Source organism: Clarias gariepinus, chromosome 24, assembly GCF_024256425.1.
Source record: "Clarias gariepinus isolate MV-2021 ecotype Netherlands chromosome 24, CGAR_prim_01v2, whole genome shotgun sequence".
Taxonomy (NCBI): Eukaryota; Metazoa; Chordata; class Actinopteri; order Siluriformes; family Clariidae; genus Clarias; species Clarias gariepinus.
Genome location: NC_071123.1, coordinates 13,879,484 through 13,906,777, shown reverse-complemented (window position 1 = coordinate 13,906,777; position 27,294 = coordinate 13,879,484). Strand labels below are relative to the sequence as shown.

Below are 27,294 nucleotides of genomic sequence, written 5' to 3'. Positions count from 1 at the left end.
AAGCCGTTCAATTGTACATTCGTGAACATTTTGCAAGCACTTGTGTTGCTGGAAAGTAAGTCTGCTGTACTCTTTCTTCTTCACTCTCATGCTCTGTCCACAATAATAGAATTGGATAATTAAATTGGATAATTTCTTTGTTTTTTAATTTATTTATGGTAGCTTTTGCCCAGTGCCATGTTAACTGATGTGGTTGGCGTAGCTTAGTTGGATAGACAGCCAAAATTAACGTTACTTAAGGAAAATTGACATCAGGCAAGAATACTAAAAAGCCAAACAAAATATTTCAGACTTTTTCTTACTCCCTGCTTATCCAAACCCTGCATCCTTTATATCAGATGCCATTGATACGGAGACTGGGATGACCAATAGAAGTTCTTCGGTACAGTCATTCCAGCCAGGAGTCATAGGCTCCTAAAGATGTATGTTTGTCTAGACCATTGCCAACCTTGAAGCTTAAATGCCCAAATTGTTTACTTAAGGTCCCATATTGCTAAGGTTTAAGTGCGCAAGTAAACTATCCACACATTTGAGCATCATAAGCTAAGTGCAGCTACTACTTATACCAGAAAATTTAATTCTTTCATGTAAAATCATATAATCACATAATCATACACAAATACTTTATATGTACTTTTATGACATACAGTACATAAGTACCTCCATGATTCAACAGCTTGTAAATAAGATGTTTATTATTATTTTTTACATATAAAACATAGAATTTAAAAGAGGGGTACTAACATTTAAACATATGTATTATACAATATAGAACTATAGCACACCACATAAAGCAAATCAAATGCAAACACCTGTGCTTTAGTGCTCTCTTTGCCTCTCTTCTGGCCCATGTGAGCCAATATTGGGCGGTGTGAATTGGCTAGGTTGGTGGGGCAGAGCAGAACAGATTAAAATTGACAAGGAGAGAGAGAGAGAGAGAGAGAGAGAACATGTTTAACAATTAAATTGTAAGTAATAGCTAACTTATTAAAACACAAATGCTAATTACTATCAGAATCAAAATGATTTATTTGACTGACCTCAAAAGTGTACCAGACAATGCATAAATGTGATGGATTTTTATTATCGTTTGTGTACAATACATCTGTAATACCCTTAAATTCAGCTCAACGGTAATTAAAGAATTTACTTTACTTGTTTACTTTTTAAGCTTGTTAAATTTACATCCAACTTGTCAGGATTGAGAGGCTTTAACAGATGTAATTGCAGATTATCATAATTTTAATAAGCACAAGCAGACATAAATCCAAGACATAAGGCAGGATCAGGAACTAGGTCAGACAGAAGGTTAGTTTAATATATATATATATATATATATATATATATATATATATATATATATATACACACACACACACACAGTGGAACCGCAAGACAAGCAAAGACTTTTAATAAATTTTGACTTGGAAAACGAACAAGTCCTGGTTTAAGAGCGCCAGTATCATGTATCACGCATGTGCTTCTTGTTTTGACGCCAAGCGTCTCGTGATCACAACTGAGCCAACGTTTTTTTTCTCTTTAAAAAAAAACGTTCCGCGCTGCGGAATTGTGGGTAATCATCTCTCTTGCTGAGTCTTAGTATGCGTCTCTTACTGGTATAATTAACACCCGTGCACGCATGTACTGTTTTCTATAACACTGTGACCACGTGTGTGCACGTAAAACATATTTTATTTTGTGTCTGTATGCGTGTGTGTACATAATGTGTTATAATGTGTTATTATAACACGTGTGTGCGCGCGTGTAAAGCAAAAGACTGTCTCATTAGAGAGGTTAAAGATACATTTTCTCTCTCTTTTGGACACCGTGACATATAACAGGGAGAGGATGGGGGCAATGGGGGTCTGATTGCTCCTCTCCTCTTACTTCAGGTTCTTACACAGACACAAATACAAACAAACAGCACCTGACCGCATAAACAGAAACACTTACTGTCAGGATTTATTTTTCCTTTTTCAAAAGTAAAGTGCAAGTTAATTTGTTTGATTTTTACTCTATATTTTGTATTAATTATTTTAATGTATTAATTTTTTTTAGGCTGTAGAACGAATAATTTGATTTTATATTTTTTCATGATTTCTTTTGGGAAAATTAGATTTACGAATGTTTTGAAATATGAGCCCACTTCGTAATCCAAGGTTTCACTGTATACTGATATATATAAGTGTTTATTAATTAAATTTTGGATTATTATGGTTTACAGTTAATGAAAACACAAAATTCAGTATTACGGAAAATTTGAATATCACTTAAGACCAATAAAAAAACATTTAACACAGAAATGTTGAACTACTAAAAAGTATGAACATGCACAGCACTTAATACTTGGTTGGGGCCCACTTTGCATAAATTACTGCAGCAATGCGACGTGGCATGGAGGCGATCAGTCTGTGTCACTGCTGAGGTGTTATGGAGGCCCAGGGTGCTCTGATAGCGGGTTCTTCTGTATTGTTGGGTCTGGTGTGCAGCATCTTCCTCTCCACAAAACCCTATAGGTTATTTAAGCATGAAATGCTCAAAAATCTTTTTGGTAGACTGCTACACTGACCTTAAACACAGTGGAACAACACCAGCAAATGACATGGCTTGCCAAACTACCACTTACTGTGCAAACTTTACACTTGACCTCAAGCAACTTGGATTCTATTCCACTCCTGTTCTTCCTCCAGAAATTGGGACTTTTTTTTTTTAATGAAATGCAAATTTTACTTTCATCTGTAAATAGGACTTTGGCCCACTAAGAAACAGTCCAGTCGTTTTGTGTTTAGCCCAGATAAGATTTGTGGTGGAGTAGGTCTGTGTGTGGTGGCTCTTGAAGCATCGACTCCAGCTGCAGTCCTGCAGTCTATTCCATTCTCCCCAAAATTTTGGAATATGCTTTATTTCATAATCTTTTTAAGGCTGCGGTTATTGCTATTGCTTGTGCACCTTTCTCTGCTACATTTTTTCCTACCATTCAACTTTTCATCTATTGCCATGGATACAGCATTCTGTAGACAGTCAGACTACGGAACCAGACCATTTAAAGTCTCAAGAAACCTTTGCAAGTGTTTTGAGTTAATTAGCTAATTAATGAGCTGATTAAAGAAAGCATGAGTCTCCAACATTGAACATTTTAACAATATAAAAAAAATTCTGAGATACTGAATTTTGGGTTTTTATTAAATGTAAGAGCCAAAATCATTTAAATCAATTACCACTTGAAATATATCAGTCTGTGTGTAATAAATATATACTGTATGATATGACTTTCACTTTTGAATAGGTTTTTCAGTTTTATTTTAGTTTATTGTGATGCGCATGTATATACTGTAGTATATTAGTGCTGATTACGATTAATCACAATTTTAAAATACTCAGATTTGTATTATGTCCATTATCTTCTTTTCAACCTGGCTAGCGCAACTGGCTAGCAAATGCGTTGGCAAAAAGTCATTTTTAAGATGCCCAGAGTGAATGAGTGCAGTTGCTATTTGTCTTTAAATAGGTGTGCTGTTACACTGAGGTAGTTATGGTTACTTACTGATGGTCAGTGGTCACCTGTAAGTGTCACGGGTGCTATCCGTGGGCTTAAACATAAGGCATATATAGGCAGAGGGGTTCATTTAGGAAGGGTCTTTAATAAAGGAAAGAGCACATAACCAAACAAGCTCTAATATAACAGAAGTTAAACAAATCAAGAACTGAGCAAAACTGGGGCTAGTCTAACTGTGAGGCTAAACTTGAACAAAGAACTAAACTAACACAAAGAGCTAAGCAAGGGGCTAAACTGACGCAACAGCTAGACTGGACAAGGGGGAAAACAATACACAGAGCTAAACAAGACTAGGAGATATAAACAAGACTAGGAGACAACACAGACTAGGACATAAGGCATAACAGACTAAGAACTAATCATATCAGTACATAAACAGAACAGAATCAAGAACAGAACAAACCAGGAGTTAAGGAAAAAGGTATGACACGAAGAACTAGGAACCTTCATGGAAATGGCATGACACCAAGGACTGTGATTATTAACACCCACTTAACTGAACAGATGCTAGACAAAGAGCAACAGAACAAAAGACTATTTATAACTAAACAATTAGCTACCTCGGTTCAGGTGCGCTCCCATCACCTGACCGAGGTGCACTCTGGGAAATGTAGTTCAAACTAAAGAAAAACACAAAATGGAGTCCGAGAGCATGGTGCCCTCTGGTGTTTAACCGTAACAGTAAGTGCAATAAAAATAGCTTCTTCCAACTGCCTCAATTTCAGAGGCTTTCTTACATCTAATTTATTCTTGTAAAAATAGGTTCCCTTGAAGGTACCTCAAGTATGCAACTTTGGTTTTATCCAAACATCCATTTAGAAGCTTTTTATAATTATTCTTGCTTTTCAGCATACCTGGTGATGTTTCCTCGGTCATCTTATTATCCTTGTTAAATGTGCCATTACCACTTTTTTTTTTTAGGCAGTATGTGAGAATGTATGCATTTGCACAATACAGACAATGCTTTCATGTGTATTTCTCTGAGACCATATCTGGTCAATGTGTTAGTAGATTTGTTTGTAATACATTTTGGTTATTTTTTTTGTGTTTGGTAAAAGGTTGTGTCAGTGTGATGAAAGGGGCAGTGTAGGTGTGTGCTCAGCTGGAGATGGAAGGTGCTACTGCAAACCCAATGTGGAAGGGCACTCATGTGATAGGTGTGACACACACACGCACGGGCACACACACATAATTTAACGAATGTACAGTTTAATCCTAAAATCTTATTCACCATCAACTGTTTTTTTTCTTTTATTTCCTAAGCTACGAATGATAATAATGCAGTCAACAATGCTAAACAAGATATGATTTTAAATATGAGTAAAGCTACTTTTATTTAGTTAAATGTGAAGTAGATTTTTTTTATCACCCACAATCTCACCAGATTTATGTATCTATTTTTTTTTTACATTTACTAAATAAATACGGGTTTAAGAGTGGATACAGTTGCTGGGTAGCCTACGGCATGTGATTTGTGGTGTGTGTGTGTGTGTGTGTGCGAGCTTAGGTGCAAACCTGGCTCTTTCAACCTTCAGCCTGGGAACGCACATGGCTGTCAGATGTGCTTCTGCTTTGGACACTCACTGGCATGTTCATCCTCCAATCATCATGTCCAATTTAACATCACTTCCAGCTTTCTTGAAGGTAAAAAATTTGCTTTAAGCATCGTAATATTATATAATTATATATTAAGAGGTATCATGAGATTAAACCTTGATCATAAGTATTATTATTATTGTTCTTTTGACTGCTTCCCACTTGGGTTTACTACACCAGATTATCTACAAACTTGGATTATACATGTATGGGGCTGTGTATGGGGCAATGTCTGAAAATCAACACCCAGTTTTTCCTGAACAAGACGAATTATTCACATTGTTAACCATCTTGTTCAAAATTCTAATGCAGTTCTATGTATCCTAATACAAAGATCAAACCTTTTTAGGCCAGAAATCCTTTAGAGAATAAAAACTTCTTTGAAAGACTCTATAATAACTATTATATGAAGCTCATCATAAATATAACATCAAAAGACACTTCTTTCTTCAAAATATCTCTGTACATCCTGCATAAATTCATCTCTCTTCTCGTTTGCAATGACAATAGATTATTTGAAATTAGTGAGATGTGTTTGCCTATCTCTTGTTACATACAGTACGTAGCTTGTCAGTTATTTGAGTTCTGCTTGACAGACAGACTCTAAAGTCGTTTTTCCACTGGCAACAGTGCCGTGTGTTCAGTCTTTATTGCAGTCAGTGTGGAGAATGATGACACAAAAAGGTAAGTTGTAGGGAAGGGGAGCAATATTTTCATGGCCTTAAAAGTCAGTTCAGGACTTCAGAGTCTGCCAAACCTCTGTGTGAGATACCTGCTTGAATTTCACCTTCCACAGCTCAGTAAGTTTCAATAAAGGCAGTGATCTTGTCAGTGACTTCCAGTGCAGATGTATAACCTTCTTGGATAGACAGATTGTGGTTGTTAGGTGTCCGCCAGATTAAATTTCAACACTCATTTCGGGTCAGAAAAAATATTTTGCAGCATCGCATTCTTAATAAACTCTTGCACTTTAAAATGAAACGCCGGTGCATTATGATTTGCACCCTCCTTCTAGCAAAGGTGACCAAACAAGCATGACTGTAATGCTTTATAAATTACACAGTGGTCACAACAGTGTCCAAACAGTGCAGCTCTGGTGTCATACCTTTAAATATAAATCCTTGGCAGTGCAGCATACAGTGCACTGCCATGATGTTCAGGTTGACAGCCTTTATCCTTGTGATAACTCCACTCTTGTGGCCCATCATTTCTTTTCCAGCTTAGTTTAGCATCCATCATGATTGCATTCAGCTTCTAATATTCTTCCAGGCACTTCCTTACATAAGAGAAAATCCTCCTAGCCTGACCTCACTATTTGACTCTAGGCCCAGCCAGATCTTGTAGATCAGAAGATATAAGGCTATGTAGGGACAAAGCATAAGAAAAAAAAAAGTTGACCACTGATCGGGCAGAACATACTGTAAAAACCCCTGCCTGACATTGTACAGGTTTCCCTTGTGCTCCAAAACAACTTTGACCCATCAAGGCATGAGCAAAATTATTTATTCTCTATTTTTTAAAGAAGAAAACACATGTGAAAAAGTTTACTGTGTCTAGTTATTATATAATTAGGCTTGTGAAAGCTTATACTCCACATTTTGTGCTGATAAAAATACATATCTTAAAGCCACTCCTGTAAAAGCCATATGTGACTGATTAAATCTGCTTCAGAATAATCTGCTGTAGTTCATCCAAGTGTTACACATTAGCCTTTAAAGTATTCATGCTCTTCAAGAAAAATTAAATACAATTAAAAACGAGTTATTCAGCTTAGGAGTGGAATGTGAGCATACTTTATACTTTTTTCTTTTTTTTTTTAGTTTCTGGAAAGAAATATAAAAAAAAAATGTTTTTTTTTAAATAAATTTTTAATGATTCACAGGTGCTTGATTGGATTGTAAACTTTGTGTGTGTGTGTGTGTGTGTGTGTGTCCTAAGACACCGATGGCTGGCTTGGTGAGTTCTCAGGACATCTGGAAGCTTCCTTAATATGGAAAGAGGGAGAAGTCTACCTGCTACCTTATAGTGAGGAGGACATTGGCTTCTATAAAGCACCAGGTAGGCAAATTGGTTTACTGTCAATTTAACTACAGCCATGACTGACACTCTTGAGGCAATTGAGTGGGCAGTAAATATTTAAAATTACTTTAATGCTAATCCCTTAGCCTGTATCTGCATGAATTTATGCATATTGGTGCTACCAAATGATTTCATGACTGGATAACTGCATAAATAAACAAGAATACAGGTGTCTCTATTAAAGTAGATTATAAATTTCTCGCACACATCTTCTATTTCTCTTATACAGCACTGACCTGGTCTATTCATACTTCATATTTTAGTTTTAAAATATGACATATATCTGCTATTGGTTTAAAGCCGACAAATTAACATATTAAACTAACCAAAAAATGTTACTAGGTGTCTCACTTTTATACTAGATGTCTCTACTTTTACAGTATGCAACTCCTAAATCAAATAAAGATCATGTTGAAGTACAGTGTACTATATACACTGTATATAGCATCATTAAAAAAGTTTTTTGCTTTTTTGTTTTTAATAATTTAATCCAAAATGTCCAATTCCCAAATATTCTAGATTCACAACACAAAGTGAAATATTTTAAGCCTTTTAAATGGTTAAAAAATGCAGTATCTCAAAATATTAGAATATTTCATTTTTAAGTAAATTACTATTCATACAATATTAATGATGGTTATCTCTTAGTCCAGTACACACAACAAAAACCAAGGGTAAAGACTGCAGACTTGGCAGCTATCCAGAAGGTGATCAGTAATACCCTTCACAAGGACACAAGTAGGGTAAGCCCCAGAAGGCCCACAGGAAGGCCAGTCATTCACAGTGCTATATTGAAACATATTCATAGTAAGGTAACTGGATAACTGCAGCAGGAAGAGGTACACAAGCAACAGGGACGGTTGCAGTCGTGAGAAGATTATCCAGTAAAGCTGATTCAAAACCCTGGCAGAGCTTCTTAAGGAAAGGAATGAGGCTGGAGTCAGTGCATCGAGAGCTACCATGCACATGTCTTCAGGAAATGGGCTTTTCCTGGAACACAGACAAGGTCAAAAGCATCTTGTTCCAAAGTGTTCCAAAGTCCTGTTGTCAGATGAAAGAAAGTTTTGCATTTTGTTTGTTAATCAAGCCATATGCTTGTTATTTAAGACATACAGTAATCATCGGAATATGCTGATATATGCTCTAACAAGATTTGGAATGTTTCACTGTGTGTAATGAATTTAGAATATAAGAGGTTGACCTTTTAAATTACTGTAAAATATGATACAACTTTTTTAGGGTATTTTCTTTTTTAGATTTAAGTTTTTTTTTGTCAGAACTAGAATTCCCACTTCAAATTGAAATTGCTCTCATTTTTTCTGTGGAACCCGAACCCATTGTTTCCAGGAATTATACAGGGTGGGTGTATGTGTGTCAAGGGCTGGGTATGCAAGAAGGCCTGATTATTCTGTAATAACTCTCCCTAGAACAAAGCAGCAAAAAATGAGCAGCGCGTCTTCATAGTGCAAACCTATTGGGATGAGTGAATCACCCTGTAGTGGTAAATTTTGAATTTACTTGAGTAACTCCCCCAGCCAGTAGTTGTTCAAATTATGAAAGAGGTGTATATAAAAAATATATTGAAAATCTTCCCTAACATAGTCTCCATTTGTTACTTAATTGTTGTTTGTATTAATTTTATAAACTGGATGCTGTGCAAGCCTCAACAAGCAGGCCTTGGTATTAGAAACTTAAACAAGCTGTAAATGGACATTAGCCAAAAGAACTATTTTAAGGCTCTCTATCCTCAGTATGTACTAGAAATCACTGAAAAGGATAAGAAATTTGTCTACCCTGCATCAGCTCCTACTGTATAACGGTGTAATTTAGCGTTATCGTGAAACACTTACCCCAATCATCTCAGGCTGATCAGTGTAGGAGCAATCCTGTTACAGCATGTCTTTAAAGCTTCTAGTTCAAATTATGACCAAAGCATATCCTACTCAAAGACATTGTTTCAGATGTCTGTCAAAATGTGAACACCAAAATATATCTTTTGGCATCTGCCTTAATGCACATCTTTAAGGACAAATGATCAAGAGAACTCTTTTGGCAAATGGTCAGTGTGTGTGTGTGTGTGCATGCTATAGACTCATCTATCTTTGAAGTCACCAGCCTGTTTAACAGTGTTTAGATGACTTTGTAATACTTAAATTTTTTCTTATCACTAAACCACAGGCTTCATTTGTGCTTCTTTGGCCGTGTAACACTGGCGAAGATCAATTGCTACCATACTACCATTAACAATCACATTTTCTCTCATCTCTCCCCCTTATGCTCACTTCTCCCCCCTTAAATTGGTTTCCTTCAAAGATTATACTACAGTCGACCCTTTTATCCCTTTTTCAACCAACGTTGCTTGCTGCACTCAGAGAGGTAATCCACACCATGTGGCAAGAACAAGCAAGATGAGCTAATTTTCTTTGATTTGCTAATATACATATCACTTATTTTTGAGCTGGGATTATGGAAAAGTATGTTCTTGCAGTTCTGCAATCTAATGAACAATACATTCACTAGTCTTTAGTGGTAATGGCATAAAATAACAGCCCAGGTAGTGAGGGTTTTGTGAGTTTTAAACGAAGCAGCATGTTTCTACACTTGCAAAGCCACTTCAGTTTAGATGCAGTCAAAGCAAGGCAACAGGCAGAGAGACACCATAGCATCTCAGCCAAGATTTTAGTGTCTGCTGGCCAAATCAATTTCTGCACGTGTCTATGTTCTTCTGCAGGTCAGTGTGCCCATATGCCCCATAGTGAGAAAGCAGAGTAGAAAAATTATCTAGTTGAGTCATAAGAAACGTGCGCAGACAGCACCTTCACACACACACATGCAGAATCTAGTCACAATCCGGCACACACTGAGAGAGAGAAAGGGGTAAAGGAAGGAGTGTGCTAGGGGCGGGTTAGACAGGTTAGAAAGGGATAAAAGAAGGTTGAATGTGATTAAATGAAGTTTCAGTGAGACCCCAAGGTTAGGATTTACAACCGAATGGAGAAAAGATTGTTGTAGGGTTCTGTAGTCCATGCCTTCCATGTCTGTGGCCTGCATGACAGTCTGGAAAATTGAGTTTCTTGTTGATGGACACAGTGAATGTGTGACAAGAGCACATAGCAGACAGAGCAATGTCAAATCAATGTAATACCTTCTACATAGATTTGTATCTGTATCTGAGTGAGACTTGGCAAGGATTCAGTACAAATGAATGTGTTTTTCTTTGTAGTTCTGCTGAAAACACAACACTTCTCTCTGGTATTTATGAGTTTATAGACACTAGGCTCGTGATAAGATTCAATGAATAAAATGGTGCCTGTCCAGAAACCAGACTACGGGAAGTGAAACAAGGCCAAGTAATAAGGTGCAGTATTAAATCAAGCATGTGTCCTGTGATGCGTGGGCCCTGTTATATTCTGAATTACCCCTACGAGGTCTAAAACAGACACAAACACTGCCATCTGAGGGTCTAAATTGTCAAAATAAATGTTTTTTTTTTCAAAAACAATAATATTAAAGAAGACATTTTAATGGGTAACCATCACACTCTGTGCTTTCCCAATATGCTTAGATTATGCAACAACGTACAGTACAGTTCTTAATGGCCTACTGTAGGTAATTTTGTATTTTATTTTTAATAAGCTTCTCAATGACTGCATCATTATGTTGGATAAATCAGCAAGATATGTATATTAGAAGGAAGTAATGCTTTGGTGACCAATCCTTATTAATATCCTTGGCATTGCAAATATGTCACTAATCATCACCTATTCCCCACGCCATGGGCCCTTATACCAGAATTAGTGATCATACTGTCTCCCTAAGGGACCAATAATGTCCATTACCAAAGCTGTATACACATAATCACTACTTTACCCTGATATTTTGCCCATGCTAAAAAAATGAGGATGCTATTTACCTTAATTGTTGTTTCCTAATGAGGTATTAGTGAAGTGCAGAAATGTCTTTCTTAAATTAAATGAATGAATAAATAAATAAATAAATAAATAAATAAATAATTAGAAGTAAGGCACAGCTTTAAAAGGTTAAAAATGGGCAAACACAAAAGCAGTTGATGAACTTCACTAAAATGTTAAGAGTGATAGAATAAATATTAATCTAAGGTTTTATAGTGTTATTCCAAAAGAAATTATTTACTTGGAATGCCTAACACATTTTTTAATTACGGAATTTGAAAGCAAGACCAAAAAATTATGTTAATTCTAATAAATTCCACAGCCAAACTGTGGATATTTTTGAGCCACATTTGTATAATATTAAAGTGGTTTTTAGTATAACACACGGCTACCAGTAAACAATATACCAATCTTTTCTTTGAGTCAGTAAGTCAGAGTTCTTTGAGATTAAGTTTGAGACAGCAGCATCCAGACTATGTGCTTGCTTCAGGCAGTGCAGCGGAGGCAGCAGTTATAGATGAACAGCTCAAGACAGACAGTATGATACCAAAGCAGATCACAGTCGGGACCTTGTGGGGAAAAAGGCTGATTCAGGCAGAAGAGTTGCTGCACAGCATAGAATCCTTGATATATAATTTTCTGAAGATGCTTCTCAAGAGTCTAGTGCTGAGTCACCTATCTAGCCCCCCCAAAAAAAGAAGCCAAAATCATGTTAAAAATTACATTAAAGTTTTACAATTTTACAACTTTACAATTAAAGTTGTGTAACATTATTGGGTGTTTTTCTACCAAATTACACAGGTCAGAATTAGATTTGTATGATTTTAAAAAATATGGTTTGTATAGTTGGTACACCATTTTAAAATGATTTAAAAAATTGCAGCTTCAGAATGCACCTTTTATCATGCATTTGGGTTTGTCTTGTCACAATGTCTTGCATGGATATGGTGGTTTACCATCATAACTGGAGGAACCAAGGGACAAACAGAGAAAAAAAATTTTGGTTAGCAGAGCTTAAATGGTCTAACACAGATAAAAAGAACATATTTAGTAGTTATATAGTTTAGTTATTTTCTCCTTTGTATTAATTTTCATATGTCTTATGTGATGGTGGGATCAGTCTATACCTTCGGTTTCTCACTCGTCATTCACCTGCCACTTTAAAGTCGCAGCTTCCCATGTTTTGGATCAGGTACAGACACACAGACTCCACTCAGCTGGCATGCCATAGTTGCCACTAATCAACACCATTCACTGGCACTGGGAGAAAATAAAAGGACTCCAATCAGACTGTTGTGATGTTGCTGAAGCTAAGCTTTGCAGTGTTCTCTGTCACAGACTCTGCTGACAACACTCTCTTACAGGACAATCCATGATGCACCAAGCTAAATAAATCCCTTTCTTACACACCCTGGATACAAAAGAAATCCTGTTTCAAAAGAATCAGAAAATAAAAAAATATATACAACGTTGTTTTTTCTATCACATGTATTTGACTGTGTTCCTGACTCAATTGCATCCCCTAAATAGGTCTAGAATAGATCAGTCAGACGACCATCTTCACAGTGACCACTCAGAATGTCACCTGGGGCTGACCGGCACACAATACCTGGACTATTGCGTCAGTCATAGTATGTTGCATCCACAAAATCTAAATTACCCATAAATATCCTCGAACCACCACTAAAAAATAGGTATATGCCTTCCTGGGTTTTATAGGGTACTATAGGTCTTTTTTGTCAAACTTCTCATTTAAAATCCTCCCCATTCTCCGATATGACTAAGAAAGACTAACCCTAGTAAGTGCACTCAACCAAGGCCACTGAGCATGCATTCCAGGACCTCAAGATAGCACTTTCCAGTTTACGCTCCTCCTTAACCCTGATTTTGCGTGACCCTTTACTGTTCTGTGACATCAGGATTTGTCAATACCACCTGTTTGTCTTTGCACCTTCTCACTTGCCTGTTGCTTTGGTGCTAAAGGGAAAGTGCCCAAGCTCCTGCAGCTGTATGTTTGGGATCAGCAACAGGCTCATGACCACAGAATGGGTGGAGGAAGTACACTTGGAAGCTATGCAGTAATTACCACCAATCCTCACTTCACCCTTGATTAAAAGAAGCCCCTTTACAAATGAGATTGCTGAGGGTTCTCATTATGTTGCAAAAGCTAAGCTTAGCTGTCTTATCTCTTGCAGATTTTTGTTTCATCACCTTTGCTGTCACCATCTGTGTTTCTGCCTCTAATGCTTTGAGTTCTCCCAATTATAACCACGAATTTGAATTTGTTTTGCTTTTGGTGACTCCCATCACTAGACAGAAAGTTGGATATAGATCACAGGGCTTTTGAGACATGAAAAAACACAAACAAACACACTTGTGACCAACCTTGAACTTGAGGAAGCAAAAGCTACGGTATGTGTAAAGGACAAACCAGTTTCTTTTGAGTTGTTTTGGTTTCGTTACGCCTTAAAAGTTAACAGCACAGACTAAATGAAAGCAAGCCTGGAATTTATTTAAAGTTTGGCTCACTCACGTCCACCTCGCTTTTATACAGCAGGGTTTCAGACCAACATCATCAAAATGACTGTTTTCTACTGAAATACCATTTTGATTTAACTTACATTTGAATGTTCCTATTCTCCATGGAGATGTAAAATAAGTATTATATCAAGGTATGCATGTTACAGGGTTTATCAAAGGATGGAAAAAGCACAATATGTGGCCAATGTATGCCTGGGAGGATGACTAGTAGTTCACGGAATCAATTACTGAAGTGGGGTGAATGATGATATGCAAGGAATGTTCACAAATGTGAAACTCATCCTTATGGTATATCTGTGCCTTCTATTAAGTGATTTCAGTGTAAGCTCTACACTCTCCTACCACCAAATGTTCTCAGCCCAGTTTGATTTAACTCAAAATATTAATCAGTTAAATCCTACTCTCATTATAAAAGTTTAATTCAGTTGATCCCTTATTAAGAATGATTTACCTCTAAACATTACTTAATATACTAGTCCTCTTAATAAAATTTTTGAAACCAGAGTTTGGTTCTGCTCTTTAATCTGGCACAGAACGATGTACTTATGTGGAGTGAGGCAGTTTTAAAGAGGCACAGCCAGGTGGCAAGCATTGTACACTGATTACCTGTCACCTAGCAACTGGCCACACCATCTCCAAAGGAGGCATGCCTGCTGTTACAGTGTACGTCTGCTTACTCACTTTTTTTTTTTACTTTTGTGACATCTGATATGTCCTTTGGTGCCACATTAAACAAAAAGGATTACTTGCAAATACATACATTTATTTTATATACCTACTTAACTCGTATCCATGCAAACGTTCTCAAGTGAAAGTCATTGGAAAAATCTATCAAGTAGTTGTAAATGTATTGGCATTGAAACCAGAAACCAGGGATTTTCCACATATCAGTAACAGGTGTCTAATATGATAATCCATCAATCATCAAAGTATCAATCACAAATTCTACTGCCAGGTTTTAGGGTGTCTGAGCGAGGACATACGGCGAAAGAGACCATGTGAATTTTGAAATTTATAGGCGCACTACATAGTATGTTTAACCTATGCTACCTTAAAGTGCCCGGCAGCAAGGGAACATTTTCTCCCCAAAGTGTATGTGCTGGTAGCCAAAAAAGGTCAAGTGTAAGAATTTAAGAGGTGCTTGAACACGTAGGGCATCACAGTTTGTTGCACATGGAACTTCATAGCTGCAAGCTGGTCAGTGTGCCCATGTGCCATGTGGGAATGTGAGCATCAATTCAATTCAATTTTATTTGTATAGCGCTTTTAGCAATTGTCATTGCCACAAAGCAGCTTTACACAATCAAAAGAATTATTTAAGTTTGTATGAAATGTGAATGTGTATAAATCAAAATGGTCAGTTTGTCCCTGGTGAGCAAGCCGAGGGCAACAGTGGCAAGGAAAAACTCCCTGAGATGGTAATAGAAAGAAACCTTGAGAGGAACCAGACTCAACAGGGAACCCATCCTCATTTGGGTGAAACAGAAAGCAGTTAATGATCACTGCAGCTCAGGAACGACATGTGTAGCTCGACTGAGAGAGAGAAAGAGTGAAAGAGGGAGACAGGGGGAGAGAGGAAAGTGAAAGAGGGGGAGAAAGAGAAGAAGAGGAGAGATAACAGTTAGTTATGGTCACAGTCACACAATGCATAATGTGAATGTATGTTAACTGTAGAGTGCAAGCAGAGACTCCGGCAGGACTAACTATGACAGCATAACTAAAAGGGAAAGCCAGAAGGAAACACAAACATGAGGGCTTCCTGAGATGTAAAGCAAACAATCACCTCACCGTCAACAAACCTGAGTGATCAATGAGAGTGAGGAAGACAGCATCCAAACATACCAGTTCACCATAATACTCTACGTCCATGAGTCCCCCAGATCTGCTCCTTTACCTATGGCAAATCTATTTATAAAAATGCTTGGCTAAATAAATAGGTTTTTAGCCTATACTTAAACACTGAGACTGTGTTATAATACCCGGTACTGTCAAGCAGCCTGCATCCTTTGATCGAAGTAGGCGTGGCGGTTCGTAAGACACTAGCAGTTCGCTCAGATACTGCGGCGCAAACCCATTTAATGCTTTATATGTCAAGAGTCTTCTTCTTTGTCTTTCGGCTGTTCCCTTTCAGGGGTCGCCACAGCGAATCATTTGCCTCCATCTAACCCTATCCTCTGCATCCTCTTTTCTCACACCAACTAACTTCATGTCCTCGCTCACTGCATCCATAAATCTCCTCTTTGGTCTTCCTCTAGACCTCCTGCCTGGCAGCTCCAACCTCAGCATCCTTCTACCGATATATTCACAATCTCTCCTCTGAACATGACCAAACCACCTCAATCTGGCCTCTCTGACTTTATCTCCAATACATTTAACGTGGGTTCTCCTTCTGATAAACTTATTCTTGATCCTATCCATCCTTGTCACTCCCAAAGAGAACCTCAACATCTTCAGCTCTGCTACCTCCAACTCTGCCTCCTGTCTTTTCTTCACTGCCACTGTCTCTAAGCCGTAAAGCATTGCTGGTCTCGCCACTGTCCTGTACACCTTTCCTTTCATTCTCGCTTATACTCTTTTATCGCACAACACACCTGACACTTTTCTCCACCCATTCCAACCTGCCTGTACCCGCCTTTGATCACTCTCCGTTGCTCTGGACTGTTGACCCTAAGTACTTAAAATCCTGCACCTTCTTTACCTCTGCTCCCTGTAGCCTCACCAATCCTCCTGGGTCCCTCTCATTTACACACATGTATTCCATCTTGCTGCGGCTAACCTTCATTCCTCTGCTTTCCAGAGCATACCTCCACCTCTCCAAATTTTCGTCCACCTGTTCCCTGCTCTCGCTACAGAGCACAATGTCATCTGCAAACATCACATGCTTTATATGTCAAGAGTAGTATTTTAAAATCAATGCGAAATTTCACAGGGAGCCAATGCAGTGAAAATAAGATAGGGGTGATGTGCTCATATCTTCTGGTTCTAGTAAGGACTCTCGCTGCTGCATTCTGGACTAGCTGAAGCTTATTTATGCACCTAGCTGAACAACAATACAGTAGGGCATTACAATAGTCCAACCTAGAGGTGATAACAGCATGAACTAGTTTTTCTGCGTGGTTTAGCGACAATATATTTCTTATCTTGGCAATATTTCTAAGGTGAAAGAATGCTATCCTGGTAATATTATCTACATGAGCTTCAAATGAAAGGCGGAAATCTATAATCACAGAATTGATTATCAACACAATGAAAGAAGGTGGCCTGGTCTTAAGGATAAGACATGTCATCTGGGGAAGACATACAACCAATAAGCACTATGGAAAGAAGTCAAACAGGCATAGGCAGTGTGATGCTTTGGGCAATGTTCTGCGGGGAAAGTTCTCAATATTAGGCAGGTGGTGATAATGCCTCATCGTTATGTATATAATTTAGTGTAGTTTGTTATTTTAACAAGGATCAATGCTTTGTTAATGTCATTTAATGTTTGTTAAAAGAGTGTTGTTAAAAAAACTAATTTTAAGTACTATCATGTTAAGTTTTGAAATTTGCATAATTTCATATTTTATGTGGTCTAATATGCATTTACAATGCACAATGAATATTCCTTTATGATTGCTATTCAGTGTCCTTTCATACTTATAAGGCCTTCCTAAAAGCTACATTTCACGCAATTTTAACTGCACACTGATGATTTTTTAAGATAAATGCTAAGGGGAAAAAAACTGTGAGGAAAGGGGGTGTGCATGGTGGCTTTAATGTTTTTGAATTTTCTATTGAGGAAGGGGTTTAAAAATGATAATTGCATATTTCCTTGAGCAAGATTAAAAACGATTCTTATAATTATAGGTTATTAAAGAGCCATGGCGGCTTGTCACATTTTCTACACAATTTTCGATTTAGATGATCATTTCCATTGGGTGCTAAATGTCTTTGCATTTTTTTTTTATTCAAAATTTCTACTTGGTTTAGCATTTTTTTTTTTTTTTTTATTTTAAGTGAAATTGCTAAGAAAACAGTGTGTTCACCTGTCAGCATGAGAATATTTTCACTATATTTTCACTGTGGTCGCAACAGCACAACAGCAGATATCTAAACCCCAAAAGTGCAGCTTATACTGTTAGGACAGGATATATAATATATATTTATATTCATTATTATTTTCCAGGCTCAAAATAATTTAAATGTGAATGTAAATTGTGTTGAAGCATTGGTTGGGGCCATCATTTTAGTTATAGCTTTTCGCTAAAAGTCTGTTATAAATAAATTAATAAATTTATTAATTAAGTGAACAATGTTCACCCCCAAGCGGCAATGTGAGAATGACAGGAATGACTTTTTGGTTGGTAGTGTGATTGCAGGCTTAGCTCAGACAAAGTTCAGTAAATGTCATCAGGTTTCATCACTTTGGTGACAGTTAATTTGTGTGATGAGGAGAAGGTCAGCACCTGTGTTTCATCAGGGTTGTTCTTGAACAGCAGCAGGAACAGAGAGTTCTAGAAGTCAAGGGCCTCTTTGGTCCCGTTTCATTTTCTTATCTTTCAGACACAGTTTTTTTTCCCCCCTAACCACAATGGCTGTAATTTATTTCTTCTACTCTGTCCAATCCCTGTCACTCCCTGTGTGGTATGTAAAACCCATTGAATGGCCTCTATGCTAATGACCTAGTAACACAACTGTGCCTATTTTTAGATATCAAGGTATGCTTATAACTTTAGTATAAGTATTTATATTCATTTATTTAGTCACTATTGGTATGATATGTAACGGTTAATATTCAGTTTTTGTGTGATTTTTTGCAGCATATTGTTTAAATATTCAAAAAGATTTACATTAAATACGTGAAGCGTGAAGATTTTCCACATCGGTTTCATCATTTGGTAGGAAAATTGGGGTTAATTTATTTAATTGGGGTTAGAGTAAATGTGGGAAACACTCACCACAATGGGAAAAAAATGACTAAAAGGTGTTGGTTACCGGACCATCACACCCACAGATGCTTTTTAGTCCCATTACTGTTAAAATAAGCTCTTCTTTTAGGAGAAACTTGTAATTAAAAAATATAATAAATATTATATATATGTGTGTGTGTGTAGACATGTGCACAACACTTAATAATAATTACACCCTTTCGACCTTAGGAAAAGCAATGAAATCAAGACTAGTGTATTGTGTCACCTGAAAAAAGCATAGATGTCACATGATGATCACTATATGGAATATGATGTATTTTATGTCTGAAACAATGTTTTCTGTTATCACTTCCATTATTGCAGTTATATACAGTTGATCAATACATGCTTCTTATGTTATGGCATTCTCTTTCTTACTATATTTTTTTTATTCCTTATCCTGTATACTTATGAACCTATAGAATGTTACAAAATGGATTATTGCAAATACCCCTTTTCTTTTGCACAAATGAATCAGCTGTTATGTACATGGTAAGTTAAAGCAACAAGACTAACTGCTCTCCGTGCTAACCAGCTGTGACTGTTGCCCAATTGCTGACTAAATGAATGTTAGCAGAGGACTGAAAAACAACATTTTTGATTCCATTACTTTTAATGCCATTATAAAAGCAGGGCATTAAATCTAATGAAAATCTATTTTTCAATCACAGCAAAAAAATAAATATACTCAAAGCTGTATTGTGAACCCAATGCTTATAAATACTACGTGAAGTTAAGTTAAGCCTTTGTCCTCACATAAACAGTACGGAGTGAAATTCTTTCTTCCCATATTTCAGCATATCTGAAGTCAGAGCACAGGGTCAGCCATGCACCCCTGGAGCAGACAGGGTTAAGGGCCAATATTTTATGAAATGTGTTACATCAGTATGTGCTTGGCCAAGTTTTAGGTCTTAGATTGGATTCCAAATGTTCCCAGAAGAACAGAAATTGATTTGAATTTGTGGGAACAGTTTTGGTTAAGGTCCTAGCAAGGATAAATGGACAAAAAAAAAGTGTACGTCTGTGGAAGAGCACTCTGTGGGGGCTTTTTGAAGTCTTTAATTAGAGGAGAGGAGATGAAAGCCAATTACAAGACCATCCTTTTATACATACACAGATAATTGGGCGGACACATGGCTAGGGCATCAGAGAACCCACCCACTCATCTGAAAGCAAGGATTTAGCTCTTATTCCTCTTGTTTCTGTGACTTACGGGATTTCACACCCTTGTAAGTCTTCATCACACATATTAACACATCAGGTCCCTGCTTACAGCCACATAACATTCACAGAATCAGAGAACTAAAAATATCAGGCTTTAAAAGGAGCTAATGAATATATTTGCTTTGTTTGTCTAACAGCAAAGTTTCTGGGGAACCAACTGCTAAGTTACGGCCAGCACCTTACCTTGTCGTTCACGGCTGAATCAAGTGAGCTGTTGCCCAGGATTGTGACTGTGGATCTTAAAGGATCTGGACTGTCAGTTAGCGCTAATGTGTTTGCGAAGCAATATGTGGATAATGTGCCTAGCCAAGCCCCCCGTAACATCTTCACCCTCAGGTATGTGTTTTGGTGTTTATAAAATGTATAAGTTTTGAACTTCACTTATCAAATGAAATATAAATTAATTTTGTCATAAAATAATTTGTAAAAAAAAAAACTTAAATGAAGTTGAAAATGCTGCTAGTTTATAAGGTTATTATATTATTTATACTTTCAAGAAAAAGAACAAAATTAAAATAACTATTTTCTGTGGGTTTTTTTTTCTTTTTTTTTTAAATAATCATTTGACTCAGCTGGTAAATTACAATACCCTTGCACACTTTGCTCTTAATAAACTTTGACCCAAACACGTCAGGATTATAATTTAATTTATTTTTCAATACATTATAAAGGAGGGTACATCAGTAATTGAAAAATCCATCTACTTGAAAAAGAAGAAAAAATAAAAAGAAATTGTACATTTAGTGGATTTTTTTTTGCCTGGTTTTCCCTTTGAAAACATTACACAAAACGTGAATTTCTGGGCATTTTTTGTTTTCGTAGCGGGCAAAAATGTGATGACTAAATGACTGAGCCAGAGCAATTCCAATACTGCAGCTCTCAGGGCATTTTATCGGTCTGTACATTTGGAGTAGTCTGATTCAATAGAAGAGCTATCATAGCTCAAATTGCTGAAAAAATAATGCTGGTTCTAATAGGTGCCAGTCAGAACACACAGTGCATTACAGATTGCTGCAGCCAAGCCCATGCTGTGTGATTGGTAATTTACTAAAAATTTAATTTCGAACTAAAACTCAAACTGAAGGGATCGATGAATAGATGGATGAATACATACAATAGATATATACATACTGTAGATTAATTCATACATACATACTGTAGATACATGCAAACATAGATACATACACACATGCATAGATGGATACATACATACATACGTATACTTAGATAAATACTTTGTTTATCCCAGAGAAAAATTATATAAAAACATGAGTACAGGAAGTAAGCAGACGGGATTCGAGTCTGGCCGGGAATCGAACCCTGGAGGTGTCGGCGACAGTGGCGGTGCAACCATTACAACCACTACACCACCGGGCCGTCGTATGACAAACAAAAAATAAATAAATAAAGTGGACTGTTATGCTATGAAGGTTATTGTGCTGACTGTCCATTTTCATCTAATGAGTAAACATTTGTGTTCAAATGGAAATGGTCTCTTCCTGGATGATCTGCTCCTAGCCACAAGCCATGACATAAAACTGTTTTACACCTGACTTTTCAGTCTGGAAGAGAGCAGACTTCCAGAAACATTTTTGGAGAATTCCTAATGCGAAGAATAAACAATTTTGGACAAGTCTTGTGATGTATACTAGTTATCTGCTATTACAAATCTGTTTATAAGCAGGGTGTGGGTTTTATGATTGTGCAACGAAGCATTCACAGTTCCACATCTGTGACTGTGAGAACACATGCGTCATTGACAGTATTGTTCCCTGACACAGGAAATGTGTTATTAGGGCTAATTTTAATAGGGTGATGAAAATGAGCAAGATGAAACAGATGAGGGCAGGTGAAAAAAAAAAAGAAGTAGGCAAAAATTTTAAATAATAAATAAATAAAAATTGTGGGTGCCATGATGTGGGTCACTTGAAAAAGAAGAAATGGCTAAGACAAATAAGCAGGAAGCAGAGCGTGTCAAAATACAGCATGAATCACAATTGCTGAAGATATGTAAATTATACCAATGTAGAAGGCCACCCAACAACAACGCCCTGATGTGGGCATACTTTGCTTTTAGGAAAACTAATACAAGTAAATCACCACTGAAGGAAATTCTAGTAAACAGTGGGGTTGATTTTAAGGAAACAGTGAGTACAAGTGGTTAAACTGAATATTAATTAATTAGTTTACCGGTGGTCGAGAATAGTTACCAACTCCCATCAGTAAAGCTAAGTAATTATAAACAAAGCTCTTTGGTCAATATTGAGATCAGGAGCTGATTCCATAAAGAAATTTTAACAGGAGGAAAACAGTATGAGGACAGATGGCTGTGTTTGTCAGGCTAAACACAGCAAGAAGCAAACAATTTTGGGGGATTATAGAGGCAATCCTATCCTAGCCTGTCTTTGGTTTGTTGACTGACTGATTTAGCTGCCTTCTTCTTAGCTCCTGTTAAGTTTGTCTTTTTATGTGCTTTTTTTATTTTTGTTATTATTATTATTATTATTATTATTATTATTATTATTATTATTATTATTTTAAGTCATATTGTGTAAATACCTGTCCTGTTATCATTTTGTTGCTTAATTGTTTCTTGCTAGTCTTGTTTCTGGGCTTTAATTCTGTATTGGCCAATATTGACGCTGTGATTTAGATTTTTGCTATGTGTTTGCACCAATAAAGGCAAAATCTTTGGTATGCACAGACACGCACATTTTTTTTAACACTAACTTAGTGAAAACATGTATCTTCACCAACTAGGCAGGATGTTTAAAAATAACTATAAGGTAAAGTTCCATTTCTTCTTAGAATTGGCACCATTATTCCATTTTACTGATGGCTTGGTAAACATATGCATGATAAACCTAACTAACTTCTACATGAGTTCTACTTTCTTATTAGCAATAGAATAGTTAGGGTTCATTAAACTATCAATATGCTGCTCCAGTACACTTACATTGATGACATGACAATTAGTAGAAAAATGCATGTATTGTGACTTACTGTATTCCTAGATGTTTACACAAGCTACAGACCTGCCTATATAAAGAACAGATTTTACGAACCTGTTTTTTTTATTAATATTATTATTATTTTATCCATAGGTTAACCGAAACAGAGGTGAATCCATCACTTACCGAATTTGAGTTTCAACGTTTACTCAACAACCTGACTGCACTACACATCAGCAATGTAGGAGGACGAAACTGTGAGTATCACTTTTTAAGTGTCAGCTTGTGACCATGTCAAAATTAAATAAATTAAAGGTTGTGTCTACATGACATGATTTAATAAGAAACCTGAGTGAGTATGCACTATAGTATTAGATAATGAGCTAATAGATACCTTTAGTCATTTAAGTCTACTAAAACAAACCATATTTTATTCTTACTTTTGGAGGAAATTAGTCCAAAATTATCCTACCTTTTGGCAGTATCATTATTTTCTAGTGAACACTGTCAGGAAATGACAATTGTATGAATGAATGAATGAATGAGCCCTAGATGAAAAATTCTAGTTTGGAAATATGACCAGATTCTAAAACAAATTCCATGTGCTGTTTTGGGAATGCTCTGCACAGCATAGCAGGGGTATTGCATTTTTCAGTGTCTTGAGCAAGAAACCACCAGCATGGCAATTGCAACAAGCAAATATAGACTTAAAGGTAAAAATACACCTGAGCATGCGCAAAGCTAGTGTTAAAGGCTTTACTTACTGATATAGGAACATGCCGCAAGCTGCATTGTCACTACATCTGATGTAAACCTAAACATCTGCTTAAGGCAGAATCCAAGTCTTTAGGTGGATTAATTACCTTACCCTGATGCACCCACTTCTCTGAAATAGGGTCAGTCTAAACTCATCAGATCACATGACCTTTTTCTATTGTTCTAAAGTACAATGTTTTTGCTTCCTAGCAAATTGAAGACTTTTTTCTGATGATCCTCACTAACTTATCGCCACATGTCTGTTTAGTCCCAATCCTGTGAGTTCTCATCACATAGTGTGTGTAGAGAAATGCTTTTACTTTAACTATTAAACATGGCTATGATTTGTACTGTTGGTTTTAATGTATTTTTTTACCATGGAACTTCACCAAGTGTTTCAATTACAGTCGTTCATGATTTTTTTCTGACCAAATTTCTTCCAGTTACGTTGGCATAGTTGTTAGCTCTGGTTTTTTTTTTTTTGTTTTGTTTTTGCTTGATGCAGCCCAATAATTTAAATGTTCTGAAATAGCTATTTTTTTTACACAGACATGCACAGAAACAGATTTCCTGGCTATAAAAAGGAAACAATGGTAATGATGCATGTCCCAAATAAATCCCTAAACAAGCTTGTAGGTCACTTGGCACCCGAAGGGTTTGGAAAAGAAATAACATTCAACAAAGAGCAAGCTTCAATTTCAGTGCCATTGCACTGTCTCTTCCACTGGAAATGGATTAGACTGGCATTATCATTCACTTGTCAAATGTCCCATTATAACTTTGGCTGCTTTGTTCTGCAACACACACACACACACACACACACACACACTGACTGAGCTTGAGGTACTGCTGCATGAACATTGGACTGAGTGTGCTGCTGCTTTATCTTACATATATGCTTTTCCCTGTAGCTGTAGCAGTGGCTAAGCGTAAGCCCCCAGGTCTAGGATTGTTTATAACATTGTAAAATGTCTCAGCTCTGTATACATGTGTACGAATGTGGCATATGTAAGCATATGCAGCATGTTTTGTGTGTGTGTGTGTGTGTGTGTGTGTGTGTGTGTGTGTGTGTGTGTGTGTTACTTTATCACTGTTTTGAGCCGTAGGTACCTGGGGAATAAGAATTCTTTCTCCTCACCATATTTCTCCTCTGCTCCTTTCAGTCTATACTGTTTAATTAATCACTGCTTCCTTTATTTATATACATATCCAAAATTCACTCTACCAGCAACAGTAGTCTGAAAGAAAAAAGGCATGAAGGTAGGGGAAGGATCTTGGGAGTTTGTATGAATTTGTAATCAGCCTGTTGGTCCTTTAATGGATTGGCACCCCCTGACCCTGTATACAGAAAAAAGTAGTATACTGTAGAAGATGAGTGGGTGAGTGTCTGACTGAGAGAGGGACAGCCTTTTGGTTATTTAATAAAGGTCTAAGATTTGCAAAGGAAATTAAAGAAATTTGGAAATTAGAAATGAAGCTCAATTATAGAATGCATTATAAAAAAAACTCAATGGCAAATAATAATAAATAATAAACAACAATCCAGAATTGCATAGGCTATGGGTGACTATTGACAATGGAATACTAAATGACATTGACATGCAAAATAAAAAATGCACAAAATGTAGTTAACTAGCATCCAAGCAAATGGAAAGAGAATGTTAAAACATTGATTTCCATTTTTTAATGTTTCCAATAAATTCAAATTTAATTCAATTTCAAATTTTATTTGTCACATACAAAGTCATACACAGTTCGATATGCAGTGAAATGCTTAGAAAAGCAAATGTGTACTTGATCCTATGAACAAAAACAAACTTTAAAAAACCATTTGTTATTTATCATTGAAATTATCATTCACTTGTCTATTATCCTTTATGTCAAAATCAAATATGTGCACTGCATAAACATAATCAGTAATGTGTTTTATTATTCCTGTTACTGTTAGGAATTTTCTGCCAACATCAGGTATTTCATTTTTTTTCTCATGTTCAGATTTGTATTTTTAATTTTTTAAAATAAGTTTCAAATATCAATCACACCAACTAATACTGGCTCTAAAAGCATCCTCTTTAATTGATTACTGTACATAATTTTAAAGGCACAATGGGTATATATTTTTTTACTCAAATACTTTACAGTTAACAGTGATCAGGGAGATATTCAATGCATGTGTGTCTGAATCTTCTGTACAAACCTACAATGCGCCTTACAAATCTTGCTGCCAGTGGGATTTTGCTCCCGCTTCATATCTACAGTACCTAAAAATAATGCAACTCTTGTATAGCCTTTAGTCTGTCCATCTATTACAGTATAACGTCTTGGGTTACTTTGCTGTAACCCTGTTCCCTGAGAAGGCGGAAACGAGATACTGCATGAAAACATCTTGTCATGTTGCCGGTTGTGAAGCATGTGTGTATCAAACACGCCAAATTTTGGCTTATATAACCTCGGCCGGGTGATCTGTCATCTGATGAGACGCACTTGCAGGTTATAAATAGGAGTGAGCCGGAAACATTCCTCAGATTGATTTGTCTGAACAGATATCCGGTCATGTAGGCAGTGCGGCATTGGGACGCAGCATCTCGTTCCCGCCTTTTCAGGGAACAGGGTTACAAAGTAACCCGAGACATTCCCTTTCAAAGGTTACACTCGATGCTGCGTGAAAACGCTATGGGAACTAGAGTACCAACGCCGCCGCACTGCAAGTGTCTGGACCCAAGGTTGTGTAGCGTAAAGGCGGTGGACAGAAGGCTTCAAAAACAATAGGGTGCATTTTGAGAATGGAACTTTCGGGAAATAGTTCAGTCAGGATGCAAAATGGCCCTGACTAGCCCAGGAGCAAAGTCTAGGCAGGATGGGGAGACTGACAGATCTCCAATCCTCTTAGAGAGGTAACGGTGATTAGAAAAACCATCTTAAGGGTCAGAAACCTGAGGCGCTGACTCTAGTGGTTCAAAAGGTGTCTTAATTGGACCTTTGAGCACAAAAGGGACCGTGGCTCTAGTGGGTGGCCTCAACCATTTAGCTCCATAAATAGAATGGGTAACTAAAAGGGTGTTTTTCCACAGTAACCCCATCAATCAGGACGTGGCAGGCTAAAATAGCAGTTACGTACATCTTGAAAGTACTAGGGCACAAGCCAGAGAACAACTTTTCCTGCAGAAGCTCTAGCACTGAAACAATTCGGCAGTGGACTGGGTCTATCTGCTTCGTCATGCACCAACTTTCAAATACATTCCTTTTGAGGGCATAAGCTCTTCTAGGGGAGGGAGCCCTAGCACTTAGAATAGTCTTAATTACGCTGGCTGGAAGACCAGCTTGACTTAATTGATCACTGGCCATTCAGGGACCAAACGTGAAGGTTCCAAAGCTCGGGCCGGAGCTAAAATATCGTCTCCTGCGCCTAAGCGCCAAGACTCCTGGGAGCAGAGCTATCAGGAAAAACACATAAAGGCGTAACCTGGGCCACGTATGGGCCAAGGTGTCCAGACCGGGGGGTGCTGGAAGAGTCAGGGAGTAGCAAAGGGGACATTTGGGGTCTAAACCACATAGGAAGGGTACGAAGCACCTGGCGCGTAACCCTTATTGGGGATTGGCCCTAGAGTGAAATCCCCTGTCTTAGCCACAACTGAAATGCTCTCATGTGCAGAAGGCCCAAAGGTGTCACCGTGGATACAGCTGCCATGAGAGCTAAGATCTCTGAAAGTGATGGTCACTTTCTGGTCTAG

The 27,294-nt window shown here is 37.2% G+C and overlaps 1 protein-coding gene across 2 annotated transcripts in view; it reads left to right on the top strand.

The window, feature by feature from the left end:
* Positions 1–27,294, top strand: part of lamc3 (laminin, gamma 3) — a 132,362-nt gene that overhangs the window by 41,150 nt on the left and 63,918 nt on the right. For both annotated transcript variants that reach the window (XM_053485271.1, XM_053485272.1), the window contains exons 7-11: positions 4,615–4,713; positions 5,064–5,200; positions 7,091–7,210; positions 19,994–20,192; positions 22,961–23,064. In XM_053485271.1, the coding sequence (XP_053341246.1) occupies positions 4,615–4,713; positions 5,064–5,200; positions 7,091–7,210; positions 19,994–20,192; positions 22,961–23,064 (659 nt within the window). The remainder of the gene's footprint in view (positions 1–4,614; positions 4,714–5,063; positions 5,201–7,090; positions 7,211–19,993; positions 20,193–22,960; positions 23,065–27,294) is intronic.